Source organism: Candoia aspera, chromosome 12, assembly GCF_035149785.1.
Source record: "Candoia aspera isolate rCanAsp1 chromosome 12, rCanAsp1.hap2, whole genome shotgun sequence".
Classification (NCBI taxonomy): domain Eukaryota; kingdom Metazoa; phylum Chordata; class Lepidosauria; order Squamata; family Boidae; genus Candoia; species Candoia aspera.
This window is the reverse complement of record NC_086164.1, coordinates 10,749,650-10,769,275: the sequence shown is the minus strand read 5'-3', so window position 1 is coordinate 10,769,275 and position 19,626 is coordinate 10,749,650. Positions and strand designations below refer to the sequence as shown.

The following is a 19,626-nucleotide window of genomic DNA, read 5'->3' as shown; positions in this document are numbered from 1 at the left end:
TAAGAGTTTGTTCATTGACTTTTAAATCTACAATACTGGAAATACGTTCTTTGATTTTGTGTTGTGATGCTTATTTTTTTGGTGGTTTGTCTAAGAAGATTCAGGCAGTGAGATTTAACAACTTAGTGGAATCTGATTTTATTTTTTCACTGTTTGAGTCTGCACACAGTGAGCATTTCCGCTTTAATGCTTGATGAGGTCAAGAGGAAGCTTGTAGGAACACCCTCCCCCTTCTTAATATTTTTTTCTTTGAAGTGGCCTCTGGCCCTGCCTGTTTTTAATCGAAAGCCTGGGGAGCCATCCTCTGTCTTCCACATGCTAGACTTCCAACTTCTCTAAGCCCAGCCAGCGTGGCCAATGTTCTTTTTTCAAATATATATTCTGTGTGTGTGTGTGTGTATAATTAAAAGTTTTAAAGAGAACATAAAAACTAACATAAACTAATACAGAACAAAGAGAACAAACAGAGAAAGAAAAAACATGCAGAAAGTAAGAATAAAGAGGAGGAAGCTTCCGATTTCCTTTGCAGCAAATATAATTACAAAATTATCTCTTACTCTACGATTACAAAAAGCTCACTTTTTTCTATTGTCCAGTTTTTTTCTAATCATCAAAATCACAAGTCATAAGTACATTTTTTTAAGTTCCATGAAAAAAGTCTATAAGGGGTTTCCAGTCAGCCATAAATGTAGTTATGGTCCTCTCTGATCAAGGACGTTAATCTCTGCAAGTTCCATCATCTTCACCAACCACTCCTCCATTGTGGGCAGTGTCGAACCTTTCCACTTTTGAGCATATAATAGTCTGACTGCAGCTGTCATATATAAAAACAAAGTTCCATGACTTTTTTCTAGTTGCCTGTCATTTAGTCTCAAAAGAAAAGTCTTTGATTCCAGTTGTACTTTAACCTAGCATGACCAATGTTGAGGACCGCAAGAGGCGGTATTGCCTACAACAGCTGAGGGGCCACAATCATCCCCTTTCTGCTTTAAAAGCGAGCACTCTTACAAATTAATAGATTTCTTTGACTTTTATCCTGCTGCAGTCTTGGGATGCTCAGCAGTTGCCATGTCAGAATAAAAACAAAATTAAAAACCCATAAAATCCAAATCACCCAAACAAAGAGAAATAATCACAAGAAACACAGGTGGTATTACTGAAAAGCTCTCAAAAACCTCAGTTTTTAATAACTTCCTAAAGACTACCAGGGAGGGGGTCAGTCTGGCCTCAGTGGGGAATCCACACCACAGTGTTGGTGCTCCTTTGGAGAAGCATCTTGGAAATGGGGGGCTACAGGGAGCCCCTCTTTCACATTGCTTTTCTTCTGTCTGTAGCCTGTGATGTTCTCATAGCAAAATAGGCATCTGTATATACTAGATTTGCTTCCCAGCTTTCTGCTTGCCCTGTCTCTTTGAAGTCTCTTCCCCTGACATCATACCCAAGTTGCAAAAGACTTGTTTTTAATATTAAGCTTGACTACTTTAAGAAGTTGGAAGCCCTGTGCTTTCAGAGTCTTGGCTCACCTCTGATTGGAGAGCCCAAAACTCAGGAATGTTGGCTTGCATTTGACCAGGATGAGAGGCAGAAAAAAATTCGAGTTCACAGGTTTAAAATTAGTGCAACTTAATTTTTGGTTAGCCCCATCTCCTGGACATGCTCCAGAAGGAGAGGCAAGCTAAGAAGGGAGCAGAAAGGGGAACTCAGAACATCTTGTTATTCACCCCTCCTATCTCAGATAGATTATTGCTAGCGCTAGGCTTGTGCTCTAGATGTTAAACCATCAAATAGATGTTAAACCTCTGGTAATCCTTGGTCATGCTGGCTGAGGTTGATGGGAATTGGAGTCCAAACCCATCAACTTCTCGCCAGCCTGGCTCTGTAAGGGGAAGACAGTTTGTGATCCAGGCGAAGAGAGTCTGGGTGCTCTTAATGGAAAATTGTACGTACGAGTAAGCATGTCCTTTGGAATAGTGCCTCCAAGATTGATGGGTATTAACTGGGCATGGGAACGCTGTTTCCCTGCTTATAGGACCAGGAGTGAAGTTTCTGCTGTCCCCCTCAACTGGAATCCAGCTGTTCCTTTTCAGTTTCACCTCTAACCAAGGCTAATGCGAAACGAGGCCGCTGGGTTGGCGTCGGTGGCCGAAGGCTACCGGGCTGTTCCTTCTCACTCGCACACATCCCTGTTCTGTTCTCGCCATAACTGTTCCCGGGTGCTCAGCAGGTAAATATCGACAAAGGAGAACAGCTCATCGGGCGTCACTGGCTGGATGTAGCGTTCCCGGTCTGTGCTGTATTTGTCAATTAGCACAACATTGAAGCGAGAACGAGTGATGTGCAGGAATTGCCTGGAGAAATAATTGTGGAAAGAGGTATTGATTAGACCATTTGCTCTTTTGCTAAATGAATCTTTAGAGAAGATAGAAAAAAATCAAGAGAAGATGTTGCCTGCAAAGTTTGGGTTGCTGTGGGGCCTCAGACCTGGCTGTTTTGGGTTTTTTTTTTAAGATATTGTAGTCCCACCTTTATTATTATTTTTTAATAAATAAGGCGGGAAACTTACCAAATACTCCTTCCTCCTCCTATTTTCCCCACAACAACAACCCTGTGAGGTGAGTTGGGCTGAGAGAGAGGGACTGGCCCAAGGTCACCCAGCTGGCTTTCATGCCTAAGGCGGGACTAGAACTCTCAGTCTCCTGGATTCTAGCCTGATGCTCTTAAGCACTACATCAAACTGGCTCTCACTGCCTTCAAGTCAATCTTGACTCCTGGTGACTACCTGGACAAGTCTCTGCAGTTTTCTTGGCAATGTTCTTGGAAGTGGTTTGCCATTGCTTCCTTCCTAGGGCTGAGAGAGAGTGACTGGCCCAAGTCACTCAGTTGGCTTTGTGCCCAAGGTGGGACAAGAACTCATGATCTCCTGGTTTCTAGCCTGGAGCCTTAATCACTAGACCATGTTTCTTTTGTCCTTCAGGCGATGCCTGCAGGCTGAGCCAAATCTCTGCCTTATTCTCCACAGATCTGCCTTATCTGCTTGTAGATTAGCTTCTCTGGATGATGCCTTATGGTTTCCTGGAAGAGCCAGATGAGGTTCTTGAGTTCTTCTCACTGAAACAAACTTCCCTCACTACATCTGGTGGCCAGGGAGTTCCGTCAGTTGATTACACAATACTCATTTTTTTTAAAGCTTTTTGATGACCGTCACTTCTCCTGATAACTTGAAGGATGGTGAAGGAGGTTTCTCATTGGCTCCTGTGGCTATGGAGGACATACCTTTTGCCTTGCCTGGTTTCCTGCCGCCACCACTCACCTCAGTTCTTCAACAGTCTTTTCTGACAGCTGGAGCTCTCGGATCCGTCCCACGTCGCGAGGTGGCAAACCCACCAGTTCAATCACAGTGATGTGGCGCAAGTCTAGCCCACACGTGGCTTGCTGCAATGGAGAGAAAGGCAACAGCAGTTTGGTCTAGGAAAGAAGACATTAAGGAGAAATTTCTCCCGTGCGGCCTTTTCAGTCAGGAAATGAGGGCAACTGGGAAGGCTGCAGAGTAAGAAAGATGTGCGATGAGTTAAACACATAGCAACTCTATTGTGCAAAGTAAGCCAAACATCATTGTTAGGTCAAATAACAACAACAACAGTCTGTTTAGAAACTAAGAGAATCTGTAGCCAGTATGAAGTAGCGCTTAAGGGCACCAGGCTGGAAACCAGGAGACTGTGAGTTCTAGTCCCACCTTAGGCACAAAGCCAGCTGAGTGACCTTGGGCCAGTCACTCTCACTCAGCCCTAGGAAGAAGGCAATGGCAAACCACTCCCAAAAGTGCTGCCAAGAAAACTGCATGGAGTTAGTTAAGGCCTCCAGGAAAATGGCATGTGGTTGGGTCCAGGTGGTGAATTCCTCATTGAGCGAGGAGGTGGTTCTGCCTGCCTTAAATAGGTGGTGGTCTACCTCATCCTCAGGAAATCATTATTACTCAATTTCCAACCACTCTTTTTAGGGGAGGCGGTAAAGAGAGCCAGTTTGGTCTAGTGGTTCAGGCACCAGGCTAGAATCCAGGAGACCGTGAGTTCTAGTCCTGCCTTAGGCATGAAAGCCAGCTGGGTGACCTTGGGCCAGTCCCTCTCTCTCAGCCCAACCCACCTCACAGGGTGGTGGTTGTGGGGAAAATAGGAGGAGGAAGGAGTTTTAGGCATGTTCTCTGCCTTGAGTTATTTATAAAAATAATAAAGGGATAAAAAAACCCAGCTCAGAGCCTTGGGGTTGCAAAGGGGAGCAGGACTGGGGAAGATCGGCAGGCGTACTTGCAACATGGCGTTCTGCATCTTGTAGTAGCGGTCCGAGGGGTCAGGAGCTGAGACAATGAGCAGCCGGCGCTTTTCATAAAACTGATCCAAAAGTCCTGAGGCTGAGTTGACGTCCACGTTGATTTGCATGGCTTCGGGAAAAGGAGGAGAAAGCACAGGTTGAATGTGCTAATGGTGACCAGCTGTATCCTTCATGCTAAAATATAAGCTGTAATTCAGTTACAGGAGCAACACATTAAGCCCCAAGCCAAACAAATCTCACCTTGGCTTAGGGTGGTGGGGAGCAATGTTTAGGGTTGGCAGAAGCCATTTGGGGCAGTGTGAAGATGGCGGTAAACAGAAAGGAGCAGAGGCAAGTAGGTGCAGGGGTATCACATGTCCCAGCAAGGTTTTTTTTTCTGGGTTTCCTTAATTTTTGGTGGGGCAGGGGAATCTTCTTTTTCAGCAAATAGTTTAGGGCTTTTTTGTCCTCTTTTCAGGAGTTTCCCATCTCATTAAGGTGAAAAAGCAGCCCATGGTGCTTGGCAATTCTTGTTGGAAGGGGCTTGGTAAGGAGTGACCAACGGGGGTGGGAGAACTGTTTGTAGCCCAGAGACTTGCCTGTTGTGGATTCTGGGCAAAGTGGGGCCCTTACCATTGCTAAAAGGGAACTTTTAAAAAGAAAAGGTATCAGTCAGGTTCTTGACTTTTCATTAATAAGCCTTCAGGGAGTATAGCAAAGGTCTAACAGGCAGAGATGTTGCCTGCAAAGTTTGGTTTTCTGTAGGGCCTCAGACGTGATTCTTTTGTTCCTTTCAATTCTCCCTCCACTATAGGTAGTCCTTGCTTAATGACCATTAATTTAGTGACAGTTCGGACTTAGAGAGTGCTGGGAAAACTGACTTGTGACTGGTCCTCACAGTTATGACCATTGCAGTGTCTCCGTGGTCACATGATCGCTTTTGGGCACTTGGCAACCAGTTTGCACTTATGACTGTCACAGCATCCTGTGGTCACATGATCGCCATTTTGACCTTGTCAGCCAGCTTCTGGCAAGCAAAATCTATGGGGAACTGCATGGTTCACTTAATGCCTGAGGTGATTCACTTAACAACTGCACCAAAAAAGGTTATAAAATCAGGTTGGATTTATTTAATGACTGCTTTGCTTAGCAGCCGAAATTCTGGTCCCAATTGTGGTTATTAAGCAAGGGCTACCTGTATTCCACTTCAGTTATCTGGATGGCTCTAATCCTGGCATCCAAAAATGTTTTACTAGCTGTGCCATGTTGAAGGGAAAGCTTTCGTGGAAGAGAAACCCAAAAGCCACTGTTGTTTGCTAGGAGTGGCTTATGGTTTGTTCAGTTGTCAACAAACCATTTAAAAACAATGACTTGGCAGGATGTGTGAAATTCAACACTTGTGATTCCACCAATTTTGGCCTGGCTTTATCCCTTGTCCTGCTGTCAGGACTTCCGCGTCAGATTAGAGATGACAGCAGCAACGCAGTTTGATACGGGGCCGAAAAAATGAACCTCTGAGAGCTGCTGGTTGTCCTTCTGCATGGCCACCCTTGTCTCAAATCCCAGATTCACTCACGGGTACACCTGGGCTGAGAACCTGACCACTGGCGGCTGGACTGGCAGACCCTTGTAGCAGCACCCTGGAGTTCATAGCCTCCATCGCAGTGGTATTCGCAGGCGGCACCATAGTTGTTCCCTTCTGAAGTGCAGCTGAGGTAACCGTGTTCGGGTGCCTTCAGAGTGGGACAGCGACTCACTGTAGAAAGGAAAGTCACTGACTAGGAATGAGAAAGATTCCTTGGCTCAACAAAACTCAAACTCTTCAGAAGCCCCCTGGACAAGCTGCAAAGGCCCTCCAGATTGTTATGCCCAGCTGGCTCCAGGCAACCCTCTAACCCTGTTCTAGCTCCTGAAATATGTAACTTTTGGAAAGTGTGACTGGACAAGCTACAGATGTGAGGCTGGTTCCCATACTGTGCCAAGCCAAAACCAAATCAACCATGTTATTAGCGTATTCATTCTCTACACAGATATCCCTCTTTTCCAAAGGAGCTCAAGCACAGCACTTTCTCCATTTTTTCCCCCATAATGACAATCCTGTGAGGTAAGTCTAGCTAAGTTCTTGATGAGATTGAGGTCACCACTGAACTTCCATGGTTGAGGTGGACCATTCACCTGGGTCCCCTAGTCCACTATCTCCACCACTATACCATACAGCTAGTCCTCGACTTATGACTGTTTAACGAGGGTCCAAAGTTACAACGGCCTTGGAATGGGTGCTTTACAACCTGTAAAGTTTACAACCTGTAAAGCGCTACCGAGCATTGCAAAATGTCACACACACCCCATGGTCATACGATCACATTGGCTCACATTTACAACCGGTTGCAGTGTCCCACGGTCACATGGTTGTGTTTTGCGACTTTTTTGCCGTTTTTCAGCAAAAAACGCCCATTGGGGAAGCTGGATTCGCTTAACGACTGCCATAAAAATGGTCATAAAATCAGGTCTGGTCACGTGGTGACTCAACTTACAACCACGACTTAACGATGGAAATTCTGGTCCCAACTGTGGTTGTAAGTTGAGGACTACCAGTACTGGTAAGCCATTCTGTCATGTTATGGCTTAGCACAGTGTGGGATCTCAACCGTGGTATCCCACAAAGTACAATCTTGGCCACAGAGACATTGCTAATGATAGCAGCCTGACGGGAAAGGGGAAGTCCTGTTACAATTTTAGGGCACTCTTCTTTTAGGGTGGATTGGGCAAGAACGGGCACTCTTGTTCCTCACCTCGGACCCTCACCAAAAATTTGCACGTGGCTCGATTGTATGCCTGGTCATACACAATGTAGCGAATAAGATGCTCTCCTTCTGAAAACTCGGATCCCGGCTCTGGGCCCCGGCGTGTCACTCTGGACTCAAACGACAGAGACGTTCAGCATAGGATACCACAGAGCAGACTTCCCTGAACCCTTAAATGTCCCCACAGAGCTCACTTTTTGATGATGCCATCAGCGGAGTCCTTTGCCCGGGGTGGATCCCAATAAACTGTGGCAGTCAGCTTGCCAGGCTCTGCTAGTCGCTCTCGAGAATCCGGACACCGGATTTGGGGAGGCTCTATGTCTGCTTGGGAGAATGGGAAAATAACTGCATGGAAACGGGGAGCAACAGAATTGCCAGCTCAGGAAAGATTGGCAAGCGGTCCTGTCTCCTTTGTGTACTATGTGGCTCGAGCCATTTGTTTGAGCAGTTATAACACTTGCGTCTGAGCACGACTCAAGACTTTGAAAAGAACTCTGGCTGGTTAAAATGGGTTAATTCCAAGTCAGGCAATCTCCATGTAATGTTTCTGAACCTCCTGAATTAGCAATATACCCATGCAACCCTGCAGTGTCATCTCTGACAGCTGAGCTTATTTATTTGCTCCATGTTTTGGGAGGTGGTTTTCTGGTAAAAACCCACTGGCACTCTGCAGAGCTTGGGAGTGGGGTGTTTTTTCATTGGTGGGATCTCTTCTGTCTTTCCACCTCCCTATTTTTGCAGGTGGCTGCTCCTGCAGCTTAATGTTGTAATTTCTCTGCTGTTTCAATACAGGTAGATCTTGCTTAATGATTGCATGTTTAGCAACTATTTGAACTTAACAGTGGTGCTGAAAAAGTAACTCTTCAACCAGTCCTCGCATTTAAGACCGTTGCAGCATCGCCGCAGTCAAGTGATTGCCATTTGTATGCTTCACAACTGGCTTCTGACAAGCAGAGTCAATGGAGAAACTAGCAGTAAAACTGCAAGTCACGGTCACATGACATCTTGTTTAATGACTGAAAGGGAAGTGACGTTATAAATCTGTCACGGTCACGTGATGTTTCGCTTAGCGACCCTGTCACTGGTCCCAATTGTCCCTAAGCAAGGATTGCCTGCACACTAAACAAAGGAATGGTGCCTTGATGGTACTGCAGCTCTCCCCAATGAGAAACACTCAGATATTTTAAAGATTTTTTAAAAAGCCAAATTAGAACACACATTGCTCGGTAGGACAATGTGAATGTTGTACTCTTGGGTCAGCGAGCAGGCTCACCAATATGGTGTTTTCTGTTTTGAGGTTAGTGGCTTTAAGAATGACCATGGTCAACTCAAAGATGTTTTTGTGGATTTGGAGAGCCCAAGAGAGGTGGTTTGGTAGATACTCCACATCTCTCCACATATTTATACCCCAGCAGTCACCACTGTTGGGTTCCTGTATACTAGGTGGCTTTGGAGAAGTGTAGATGCTCTGCCCCAGTTTGGAGCAACTGCTTCCTCACATTTATATACTGTAAGTGGGCTGAGCTGACTTCTCTCTTTGAACTTGGGCTGGAGGGAGGACAGCCCTGGAAGGGTGAGAATTTACCTACACAAATTGGCACGCTACCACTCCAGCGGCCGTCTTCCATGCACGCACGACTGCGATCACCTTCTAGATGATATCCCAGTTGGCAGCTGTAGTCGCAGTGGGAACCAGCCTTCACCCCATTGGAGCACTGGTATGACCCGTGCTGAAATGCTGGCAACGTGTGACATCGAACCTCTGCGGAGAGAAAGAATCTAAAAATCACTTCCTTCTATCTTTATAAGAAATTCTATATTCTCCACTCCAACTGTTGTGAAGCAGCCTGGACTGAGGTGGTATGACTGGTCCAGGGTCACCCAATGAGTTTGAACCTGGTCCTAATCACAGTCCAGAATTCTTGTTGCCACGACACCTTGACTTTCTGTTCCCTTTCTAAAACTCATCTTGGGATGCTTTGCACACACAGCTAAAGTCTTCCATTTGCAATGAAGATGTAGCATAAATTCAGGCCTGTTCACCACTCCACTCTATAGTTGGAAGAGAGACTACTGTTACAGAAGTTTCTTCCAGGAGTTAGCCAAAATTTACTTACTGAAACTTTCATCCAGTTCCATGGTGCCTAAATCCTGTCTTTTAAGAGTCTGGTGGCATATTCTGTAAACAGGGGCTCTAGTCTGGTTTTCAAAAAGGGCCCAGGGACTAGCCCTTCTGTGATGAAAATTTAGGCCAACGTATTCCCGGAAAGATTGGAAAGAGGACTAGTTCAAGTGTCTTTCTAAAGAACCTGTTGATCTTGTTCAGATACTGTTAAAAGCCACAGTATGATTTTGGCTATCTGTAGCATGTGAATCTGGGCAATTTGGATCCCCCCAAATAGCATAAATTATGGCTTAGCATAATGTGTAAACCAAACTCTTGTCTGCTTGACTTGCAAAACCTCAAACCGTGGATACATCTCTTGGTAGCTTGACTGTACATCCCCGAACTGTAATGGGTTATCTTGAAGACAGACATAGGTCTGGTGGGGATTGACTTCAGAGGGGAATATAAGCCCATACTTACGTCTGCAGTAGGTAATCCCAGACCAATGGCGATTCAGTAAGCATTGCACAGACCCCTGGCCGATCAAGCGATACCCACGGTTGCAGGAAAGCCCACAGCGTGTCCCCAGGCTGCTGCGGTAATTTCTTCCATGGGGTGAATAGCAGGTGGCCTCTCCATTATAAATGATTAGCGGATGACACCACTGAGGAACTTGAGGAAAAAAAGAAGGATAGTACAGATCTCGGGCATCACTTGCTTCTGTAGAACCATCTTTGGTTCTGCTCCAGCTTTGTAAATAAGATGGAGGTGAAGAACAAGGCCTTGTTTGCAGTGGCAGCCAAATCATGCTTTCCCACCCTGTGTAGGTACATTGTGCAGCTGTCCTACATTGTCAACTAAATAACAGATCGTTGCTTGGTTCTTCCTTTGTACGGCACAGTTGTATTTCATTGCAACTTATGGGTGGAGCTCTCGTATGTTCATACCCCACATGCTCAACAGAATTATCTCCGTTCTTACTCTTTAAAAAGTTCCAGGTCTGAAAACAAAGTTCTAGGGAACTGGCCATAGCTTAACATTTCCCCAACCAGCTGTCCCTAATTTGACATTTTGTTCTGAATTTGGGAATCACAGTAAATGACTTTTGTCGGAACTATTATTTTCCCCTCTGAAGACCAGTTCTACTTTTCTGTTGGAGCTTTCCAGCCACATATTGTAGCTACTGATGGTCCCCATGGGATCCCATGGGTGGCCAGGGGGCTAATCTGCAGGAAGGAAGGTCTATTGATGGTGGTTCTTAGCAACATTCCTCTTTTTGTCTTTTTCCCAGAAGGAATTCCAAGTGAGAACTTGCACCATCAACAGTTGCAAGAGGAAGTCACCCTCACATTGTAAATTTGGGGATAGGGCAGGTTCAGTTTTTTCTCCTCTCTCAGAACAACAAAGCTCACAATAGCAGTGGGTACCTTGATGATCTGGATCAGGGACACTGGAGGTTTCCTTAACGTACACCACCTCAGTTTGCCTTTCTGCGGCAGAGTAGCCAGACCCTGGAGGAGAAATGGGAAAGAAATACAAAGCCTACTTACGTACATCAGTCATATATTTCTACCTTATTTCAGAATAGAGTGATTTCATTATTTTATGGTCCATGCTGTTATGGTTTTAGGACTCTGCCTATTGATTTAGAGAAAGAAAAGTCAATTTTTGGATCACTTTACCTTGATTTTCCTTTTAGATATCTTTGGTGTTAACGTGTAGCTAAAAACACGTGAAAAGAGTGGCAAGTAGCCATGTTAATTCATTAGGAAAGGAAAAACCAAAATGACCTTGATTTCCCAACCAACAAATCAGGTAAATATTCACAGTACTGTGAGTTGGCCCAATGGCATGGGGTTATGGAGGTTGAACACACCAAAGAAACATGGCAGAAGGAGGGTCAGCACAATGCAGACGGGCCTATTAAAGCATGCCCCACCCTATAGATTTTAAGAGTCCAAGGTGCGATCCAAAAGATACTTATTCAATTAAGACAGACTGAAACCTGGGCTTCAATAAAGCACTTGAGGGTGAAGGATACACACCTAAAAATAGTTTAGACTCGTCAGCAAACTCTTGCATTTAACTTTCCACACATTTTTCACATAGGGCTCCCACTCCTGCCACATCCAACCAAGATGAAGCTGGGTTTGTGAAAGTGTTGCCCTAAGTCATAGTTTTTAGAGCATAGTGTCTACATTAATACAACGTTCTGAGCTAAGCCCAAAACAGAGTGAGGGTGTAAACAAAGCCTCTCAATTTTCGATGTTCAGCTTTTGAGTGTTGTTATCTTTGTGGTCAAAATGGTATTTATGATATAGGGAATCTGAGAGTTGCACAAGTATTGGCAGAGGGAAAACCTTACAGAGGGAAAAACCTTTCTCAAAATACTCCAGTGAAGACTGAGTGTGTCCAATAGCCATGTATGATTAATTGGGTGCTGTGGGGGATCTGTGTGACTGGAATGTCTCACTACTCAGAGGATACACATAATTTATGAGAGTCTTGCTGAATAAATGAATTTAACATATAACAGATTGGAGAATAGCCATCAGCAGTGAGTAACTGGGAACTAGGAAATTTTATCCAGAAGGGAGGCAGCATTGCAGATATACAAAATGAGGACCACTGTTTCCATCACACCAGTGTGAATAAGTAATAGGATGGATCTGAACTGGGTAAGAGGCAACTAAACTTGGACAGACCAGATGTGAAAATGTTTTTTTAAAAACCATTTTTTAAAAAATTGGTTGTTTTTGGACTAGAACCGTTGCTAGTTTGAGGACCGAGTTCTTGATTTTTTGCTTGATTTTTGCTTTTCAAAACCAACAGAACAAAACCACTTTTGCTAAAGTGACTTTCATCACTTTGTGCTGTAACCAAGGCGACCTTGTAAAGTTAAGCTATTGACCACCCAAGGAAATTGAGTAAAACTCAAGCTATGTTAGAGAGAGAGAATGCCTGTGTGTATGTATGGGTGTACTAGTTTCAAAAGGAAGCTGTTGATAGAGCCTATCGTCTCAGAAAAGAGGTCCTGCAGAAATATATTTTTCCCCAGCAGCCACCCCAGATTAAGCCTATTCTTATCTATGAAGCCACAGGAGTGACTTGGAAACAGAGTTAGCCAAGGCGGAACTTAAATCTATTCATGGAGCTAGCATTGTGGGCAAATTACTCTCCAGGTGGACTTCTTCCAGTGACTGGAACTGCTCATTGGGCCAAGGTGTGGTTTGCTTAACCATGGCTTATTAATCAAAGCACAGTTGGCTGGATTCACACACTATGCAAAGCCACAAACCACGTAAGGGTTAGCACGTTGTGCAAAACCAGCCACAGGAGGACAGCTCTTTCTTCATGGATAAGGAAGTCCCACAAGAATCCTTTGCTCCTCTAGATGACTCCACAGTGCTGTGATTCTCAGTAAAACACCCCAGAACGTGTCTCTTGTAAGACTGTGAACTGTCGCGATGGAAGACCTGAAAATACTGTAGTAATAGAAAGTTATAAAAAAAATGTTTTTAAAACTCAGTACCTAAGCAGCTTCTGGGGTTGTCTGCCTAGTTGGAGTACCTTCAGACTTCTCTTAGTTTGGGAAAGCTATGGTCCCAGTTAGGTGATTTCAGTTCCTGGAGAAGGCCAGTAGCTGTAGGTGACCCACTCTTCCTCCAGAGTGCTCATTCCATCAACTCCTAAGAATACTGAAGGATTGATCTGAAGCTTATTTTTTTCTCTTCAGACAAGCCGGACTTGTGTTCTGCTGAACTTCACAAAAGTAGCAAAGAAACCAAGGGAGACAAATACTTTCTGTGGCAAATAGCAGAAAACTAATTTGGATCCTGAATGAATGAGGAAGCACTGGTGGGTGGCATTTCAACCCAGTGAGGTCACATTTCCACTGGATCCCTTCCCATTCCACACGATACAGTTCATCCTCCCCATTGCTTGGCCATTCTTCTGATTTGTTACAGTTCCCCCTTGCAAATGGCACTGTCTCTTTTCATCTAATGTTAGTTACTCATGATTGAAATGATGCGTGTATTATTTTTGCCCTGCTTTAACCCTGAAACTGCATGTCTGTTAAGCCAAATGCCAGATGTTTGGCTTGCTTTGAGAGTCTTATTGTTCTCTTAAGCAGAGGGATGCTGTGGCTCAACATGGGCTGGATGCCATAAACCCTGGGGTGAAAATCACAGTGCAGTTCTCCAAGGGCTACAAAGCATGCTACTCAAACCCACTAAAAAGCTTTGAAAAATCTTGAAAACATGCCATCTTGCTTCATCTGAATAAAACTACTATTTTATTGCTTGGGGAATCTGACTGGAATTGGGAGATTTGTTTTTCTAGACTGGCCCACCCCATTCTGGCTAAGATGTTCTCCACTGTTCTGTAAGTGAAGCAGATGAAGGGGTGGGGGGGGGGGAGGAGGAAAAAGTCCTACTCTGGACGCTATGATGTTCGAGGATCTTAGAAAGTGCATGGCTTCTTCTTTTCCCACTTAAATTTGTCTAGCCTCAAATTCCCAGGCCACCGGCCTCGAGGGAAAGTCTGATGTCTGCTTTACCACCTTCTACAAGGAAAGGGTTGAGTCAGCCTTCTTGAGAAATACAGTCATTGTATTTCTAGGGTTCATAAATACAGTTGTCACAGAGTCTCCTCTGTGGAATGCAGAAATCACCCTTTCCCATTCAGCTATAGCTTAGTGTTGGAAACCTATGCTCAGGGCTGAGTTGGTCTGAGTCCAGTGCAGGATCTCTTCCTTAAGACTGCAATGAGAAGGCTCTGATCGCTATGCCAGTAGACCATCAGCTGTCTGTAATGCAAGTTCAGCTAAGAAGAGGGTAGAAAAGTCACCATCCCCAAACAGCAGGAAAAGGATAGGGGTGCCCCCAGCACACAGAAACGGTGCTGACAAATTCTGCTCTCACCATGTAGGTTTTACACACTGCTATTGATGCAGCAACACCAAATTTTATGCGCTCTCAGGTGGGCTGGGTCACTGAGGACGGCAGGACATTTTAAAAAATCCACCCTTTAGAGTCAACGAAAGGGACAAATATTGTGGTAGGTCTGGGGCTAGATTAAAGGTGTGTTGACAATGATAAGGTAACGTATTTGGAATAAGTGTGCTCTTTTGTGGAAGCCGTGACTCAGAAGTTCTATCAGCAGAGTATTTCTGAAGAGTTAAACTGGGTCATTGTTGTACTTGCTATTCCACTGACTTGGCAGAGTTTCCACTGAATACTACAGCAATCCCTCAGGTGGTGGAACTTCATACCCTTCATCCAGTTTAATTTGATTATTCTGTGGATTGATTAAGCATCATTTAATCAGCTCTGTGTTAATCAGAAGAACACAGCTTGGGTGTCAGAGGAAGACGGAGATGCTTTTGCCAATCAAACTCTTATTTAGCCCGAAGCTATGAAAATTGTGGCAGTCTTTGAAGCCTCATGCACATTGAGCCAAGTACATCGGCTGCAAGGTTTCCAAAAATTTGTAATCCACCAAAGAGGGAAGTACTGTTTCCCTGAAAATATTTGCTTGTAGCAGTAGGGACCAGACAATGGATGGATTTCTAATAAGGCACATAGGCAAAATTTACTAAGGAAGGAAAAATAAGTTTTTCTCTCTCTCTCTCGCCTTGTGGTGTCTAATTGCTATAGACTGACCACTTGCCAAAAGCTCTCCCCTCAGTCAGAGATGAGGCATGGAAACTTAGAAAAATATAGCATCTGCTACTGCAACCACGGGAAAGTTGTGGTATGGGAAGAGCTATATTTACTCATCTCAAGAGATGGCCCCAGACCCATATGCTTATGTGTGTCTGTCCTCCCTTCCTCCCAGGGTAGAATTCCAGGCTCAGTTTGAGGAGCTAAAGAATGGGTGATGTCTATTTGAAGCTACCCCTCTGTTGCTTAATTCCTCAAGTTTCTCTGACTGGCTGCTTTGGAGCAGAAATCCAACCAAGGTATTCTCCAGGTGGAGTGCGATCTTTGCAGAAGGCCAAAGACAGAGTTTGGTCATGTATAAATATACTCCCCGCCCCATTGCCAAGTCAGAGAATTGATTTGTCTAGTTAATCTTGACCCATCCTATTATCAAGCAGGGAGAAACTACCATATGGTAATTTTATTTATATATGCCTAGGTTTGCACATCATGCTAAACTAGGATTTGTTTTAACCAGGCTTTGTTAAAAAAAAATGTTGCAGCAAGTCTTGCCAACCAAGTAAGGAACCACCACTTTTATGGCAAGTTCCTGATCTATGCTCTCCATTCCTTCTGCCGGTAGCCAGAAGAAGTAAGTGAGGCAGAAGAACAAGTCAGCAATAAGCTAGGATTTAGGATTACTGAAATGGCTATGGTTAAAATAAGCAAGACTTCACAAATGGAGAAGAAACTCCCATGGTTCCACCATGTGGCTTGCTACAAAAAGGAACCAATTCAAAACAATTCTTCCTACAGAAGCTGCCACCCTGGGGCAGAAGAAAGGTTGACCTGAAGCCACATCACAATGCCAGAAGATGGAGTTTAAGTCATTGCACGGGTACACTATCTGGATTGGATCTCTGCACCTGCTATTTGCATGGGGAGGAAGACCCCTTTGTTTGAAGGGGAGTCCTACTTTCCCCAGGCAAATAGCAGAAATGGGCAGGTGGGCCTGATCCAGATTGGTTAAATCTCCCCCTCCATGCCACATTCTTAAACCAGTTCAGTCCTCCAACCAAGAGGACTGAAATAATCTATCATTACCACAACCACCACTGAAATTAAGAGCCCCCCATCATCCAGGAGCAAAAGTGGCATATATAGCACTCTGTCCTTCAATTTTATCCCCACAACCTGCCCCCCCCCCATGAGGTAGGTTAGGTGGAGGGATTAGTGACCAGCCCAAATTCATTTGGCAAGCTTCTCTAGTTGAGGCTGGATCTGAACCTGAGTTTCCCCATTTTAGTAACCCCAAATCACCTGTCATGCCTTCTTTAGCCTCAAAATCTTTCTAACTGGAGATGCTGAGATGTTACTGAAATGCTTGAGGCTAAGATTTGTGGGAATATTTCTGGCAGGCTTAGGACTCTGGATTTCTTTGGGGGATGTGCCTCAGCATCCCAATTCCATGTATATGAAAACCCACACTCAAGTTTCTCTTTTTTTTCTGTGCCCTAAACAACCAGAAATTGCACCACTGTTCCTTATCAGCAACATTATTTGGGGAAGCTTAGAGGGGTTTACAGAAATGAGATTGAGGGCCACGCAGGGTCCAGCTTGTCCACCCCAGGTCTCTGCATCTCCAGGCTTAAAGATAGCTTGTCTTTGGATATATATCAGAAACAACAGCAGGAAATGGTAAGTTGTTGTGGATTCCCCAAAGACATGTGACTGTTATAGCCATCCATTTCCCTTCCCAGTTGTGGTTTGTCAGTACTTACCATCATACCAGGTAGAGGTCACCACTGTGGTCCAAAGAAGCAGGAAGACAAGTGATGCTTTCTGAAGCATCTTGGTGTTCAGATGAAGATTGCAGCCAGCAGGGAAATACCAGCATGCCTTTGTGGCTGATAATTCAATCTAAACTAAGGAGAAAAGGCACGAGGTTAGTAAGAGAAAGGCAAGGATTGTATAAAAGGTGTAAATTTGGTCTGCACATTTATGGCAGAGGTTATGTTTCTTGTGGGAGAAGCAAAGGAGACATGCAAAACCAAAAATGCCTAGCAAGAATCCTTCCAGAAGTTTTTAGCAGTTTACCTTTTCAAGTTTTGAATTTCAGATCTTGGCTCGGTGGGTACTGAAAACAAATTCCAACAGGTTGTGTTGGAAAGACTCCAGATAAATGGTGAATCGCAGCTGGCATTGAGCTGATCTCCTCCTGAGAAAGTAGGAAGCCCACAGAGGGCCCAAGGAGTTATCCACCCATAATCTAAGGGTAGAGCCTTATTGCAGGATAAAGCACATGCTCACTCCATGCTTAAGGAGGCAGCACACAAGTCATTGCATTAAATAAATACCTGTATGTAAATATCGAGGTGTAATGTTTTCCACCTTCTGTTAAAGCAATTTGAAAAGGTTTCTCCTATGAAGCTGCTGCAGGAAGAACTACAGGGGCAGATACTCAACAGAAGAAAGGCTAAGCCCAGCAGGCTTGTTTACTATATTTGGAAACAAAGGGTAGTGATACACTTTACTAACCAAAGAGGGAATATTCCATAAGAATATTAAATCCAGTTCCAACTTAGCTAGAACCATCACACTGCCTAAATCCCAGGATTGCTGGTGAGGGTCAGAGTAGAGAGCACCAATCTAAACCTATTTGTTTTCCGAGAATGCATTAATTCTGCTCCAGAAGACACAACTGATTTCTGTTTGCGTTTTTTTAAAAAGTTGCTCCTCCTTATTGCCTTATTATGAGTTACTGACTATTTTATTGTCAACCTCAAAGCTTATATTAAGTTGTGTTGCAAAACTGACTCTGAAAGAGCACCATTTATTCCATTAAATAAATGAGTCAGAGAGTCTGGCCCAACATGAAGTCCTTCAGATGAATTGTTCCGGATGGGCTGATTATATTCAGACATCCAGAGAACCCAGGTTGGTGAAGAAGGAAGCTCGGAGTCCAGCACTGTCTAATCCAAGGCGATAAAGCCATTTGGCATTGCTAAATGAGTAACACTGACCCAAATTCATACTCTAAATGACTATCACATAATTCTATGCATGTCTAGCCAGAACCACCAAGGTCAGTGGGTCTTACTCCAACATGTTAAGTGCTGCCTTCTGGTTTTAATCACATCAACCCTTCAGAAAAACGTCTGAATGACTGACAGGTTCCTTAAACAAAATAAAACTTAGTGACTTCAGAACTTTCCACGGGAAGAAAAGAGTTTTTTTCCCCCTTACCCGTCGCCTCAGCAGGATGTGCAGCGGTCGGTCTTCCTTGTTCCTCTCTCTCCCGCCATCCAAGAAATTCGCCGTAACTTTCTGCAAACTCTCCTCCAACAAGCAGTTTGTTCTTTGACAGGCCAGAGGCTCGGCTAATGTTGCCCAGATGTGGGGCAGCTGGAGCTTGCCAGAGACTCCTTCAAGGAGGGAGAAAGAGCGAAGTGGTGGTGCGGTGGCTGAGAGACGCGCTTCCTAAGCAGCTCTCGCAGCCCCGGGGTTGCAGAGCAACGGAAGGGCCGTCGGGAGCCTTCCCAGTTGGACGGCCCGGCCCGGAAGATGTCTGGACTCGCAGATGGATGGCTTCGAGAGCAAAGCGGCCAACCAGGCGCGGGTCTTTCTTCGCTGACCTTTGAAGTGCAGAACTCGGCTCCCTGCCAGCCGGGTTTCGCCTCGTGCGAACGGGTGGGAGGCTTGAGGGATCAGCCCAGTTTTGGGAAAAGGAGCCCCAGGGTGATGAAGCTCCTGTCCCCAAACGGATGGGGCACCCCGAGGCAGAGTGGGGGATGAAGTCCGGGCAGATCCAGGCTCCCAAAGCAACTCAGCCGCGAAGCTGACTGGCTGAGCTCTTTGGGGAGGGTGCAAGAAATAAATTGGAAGGATGCTGCTATTATTATTATTATTATTATTATTATTATTATTATTATTATTATTATTTTATTATTTTATTATTATTATTATTATTTATTGGCCGTCCAGCTCCAGTGGACTCGGGGCGGTGTACAAAACTAGAAAAAACCTACAAACGGCTAAAACCGTTCAGTTAGACAGACAGCCCAGACTACTGTAAAATGATCTAATAAACAACAAAATTAACAAAACAGGGGCCATTAAACAAATAATTGCAAAAATGCTGGAGAATCAGAGCTCGGGTTAGTCCTGGATTTTGCCATGCAGGTAGACGTTCCACAGGAAAAGCCTGGATTCTGCCGAGAGGGAGAAACAGCTTCCCAGGGAGGCAGAGGTCGGATTTCATGACACCAAAGGAATTTCTGCAGCTGTTGATGCAAAGCGACCCAATGGGAAAGCTCCGTCTCTCTCCGGATCATCGAGCCCACTTTGATTTTTAAAAGCCCCCCAAACTCTTAAATCTTTCGCTGCTGGTGGACTGGCGCCATCTCGTGGTGCAAACAAGGCATCCTCGGCTTTATTTCCAAAATTAGCGCCTGCGCCTGCTAAACCACATTAGAAAAGGAGGCGAGGCTTCAGAAAAAGCCGAGCAAGGCTGATGCCTCCTTTCGGGATCTTCCGGAAAGTGGTGGTTCCGATTGGGTTCGCGAAACGAGCCCAGTCTTTCGGATCTTTCCGTTAACGTGCTCGGCTAGTTCCGGCCACGCTTGGGTTGGAACGGCGTCGGCTACCCTCCGGCCGTCCCTCTTTCGGCAACTTCCTGAGAGGCTCGGCGGGTCCGCCCGGATTTGCGATTGGTCGGGTGAAGACGCCTCTCTGTTTCGGCACTTTCCGGAAGGGCTCGGCTTGT

General features: G+C 44.9%; 1 protein-coding gene across 1 annotated transcript; it reads right to left on the bottom strand.

The window, feature by feature from the left end:
• Positions 1 to 1,408: 1,408 nt before the first annotated feature.
• SRPX2 (sushi repeat containing protein X-linked 2) lies at positions 1,409 to 16,780 on the bottom strand. Its single transcript, XM_063313638.1, has 10 exons — positions 16,643 to 16,780; positions 10,644 to 10,727; positions 9,697 to 9,888; positions 8,695 to 8,871; positions 7,304 to 7,430; positions 7,098 to 7,219; positions 5,882 to 6,061; positions 4,302 to 4,435; positions 3,311 to 3,432; positions 1,409 to 2,348 (listed from the first exon to the last, which is right to left on the bottom strand). Exons 1-10 carry the CDS (start codon positions 16,710 to 16,712, stop codon positions 2,168 to 2,170), a joined length of 1,389 nt encoding a protein of 462 aa, XP_063169708.1. The 5' UTR covers positions 16,713 to 16,780; the 3' UTR covers positions 1,409 to 2,167.
• Positions 16,781 to 19,626: the final 2,846 nt, after the last annotated feature.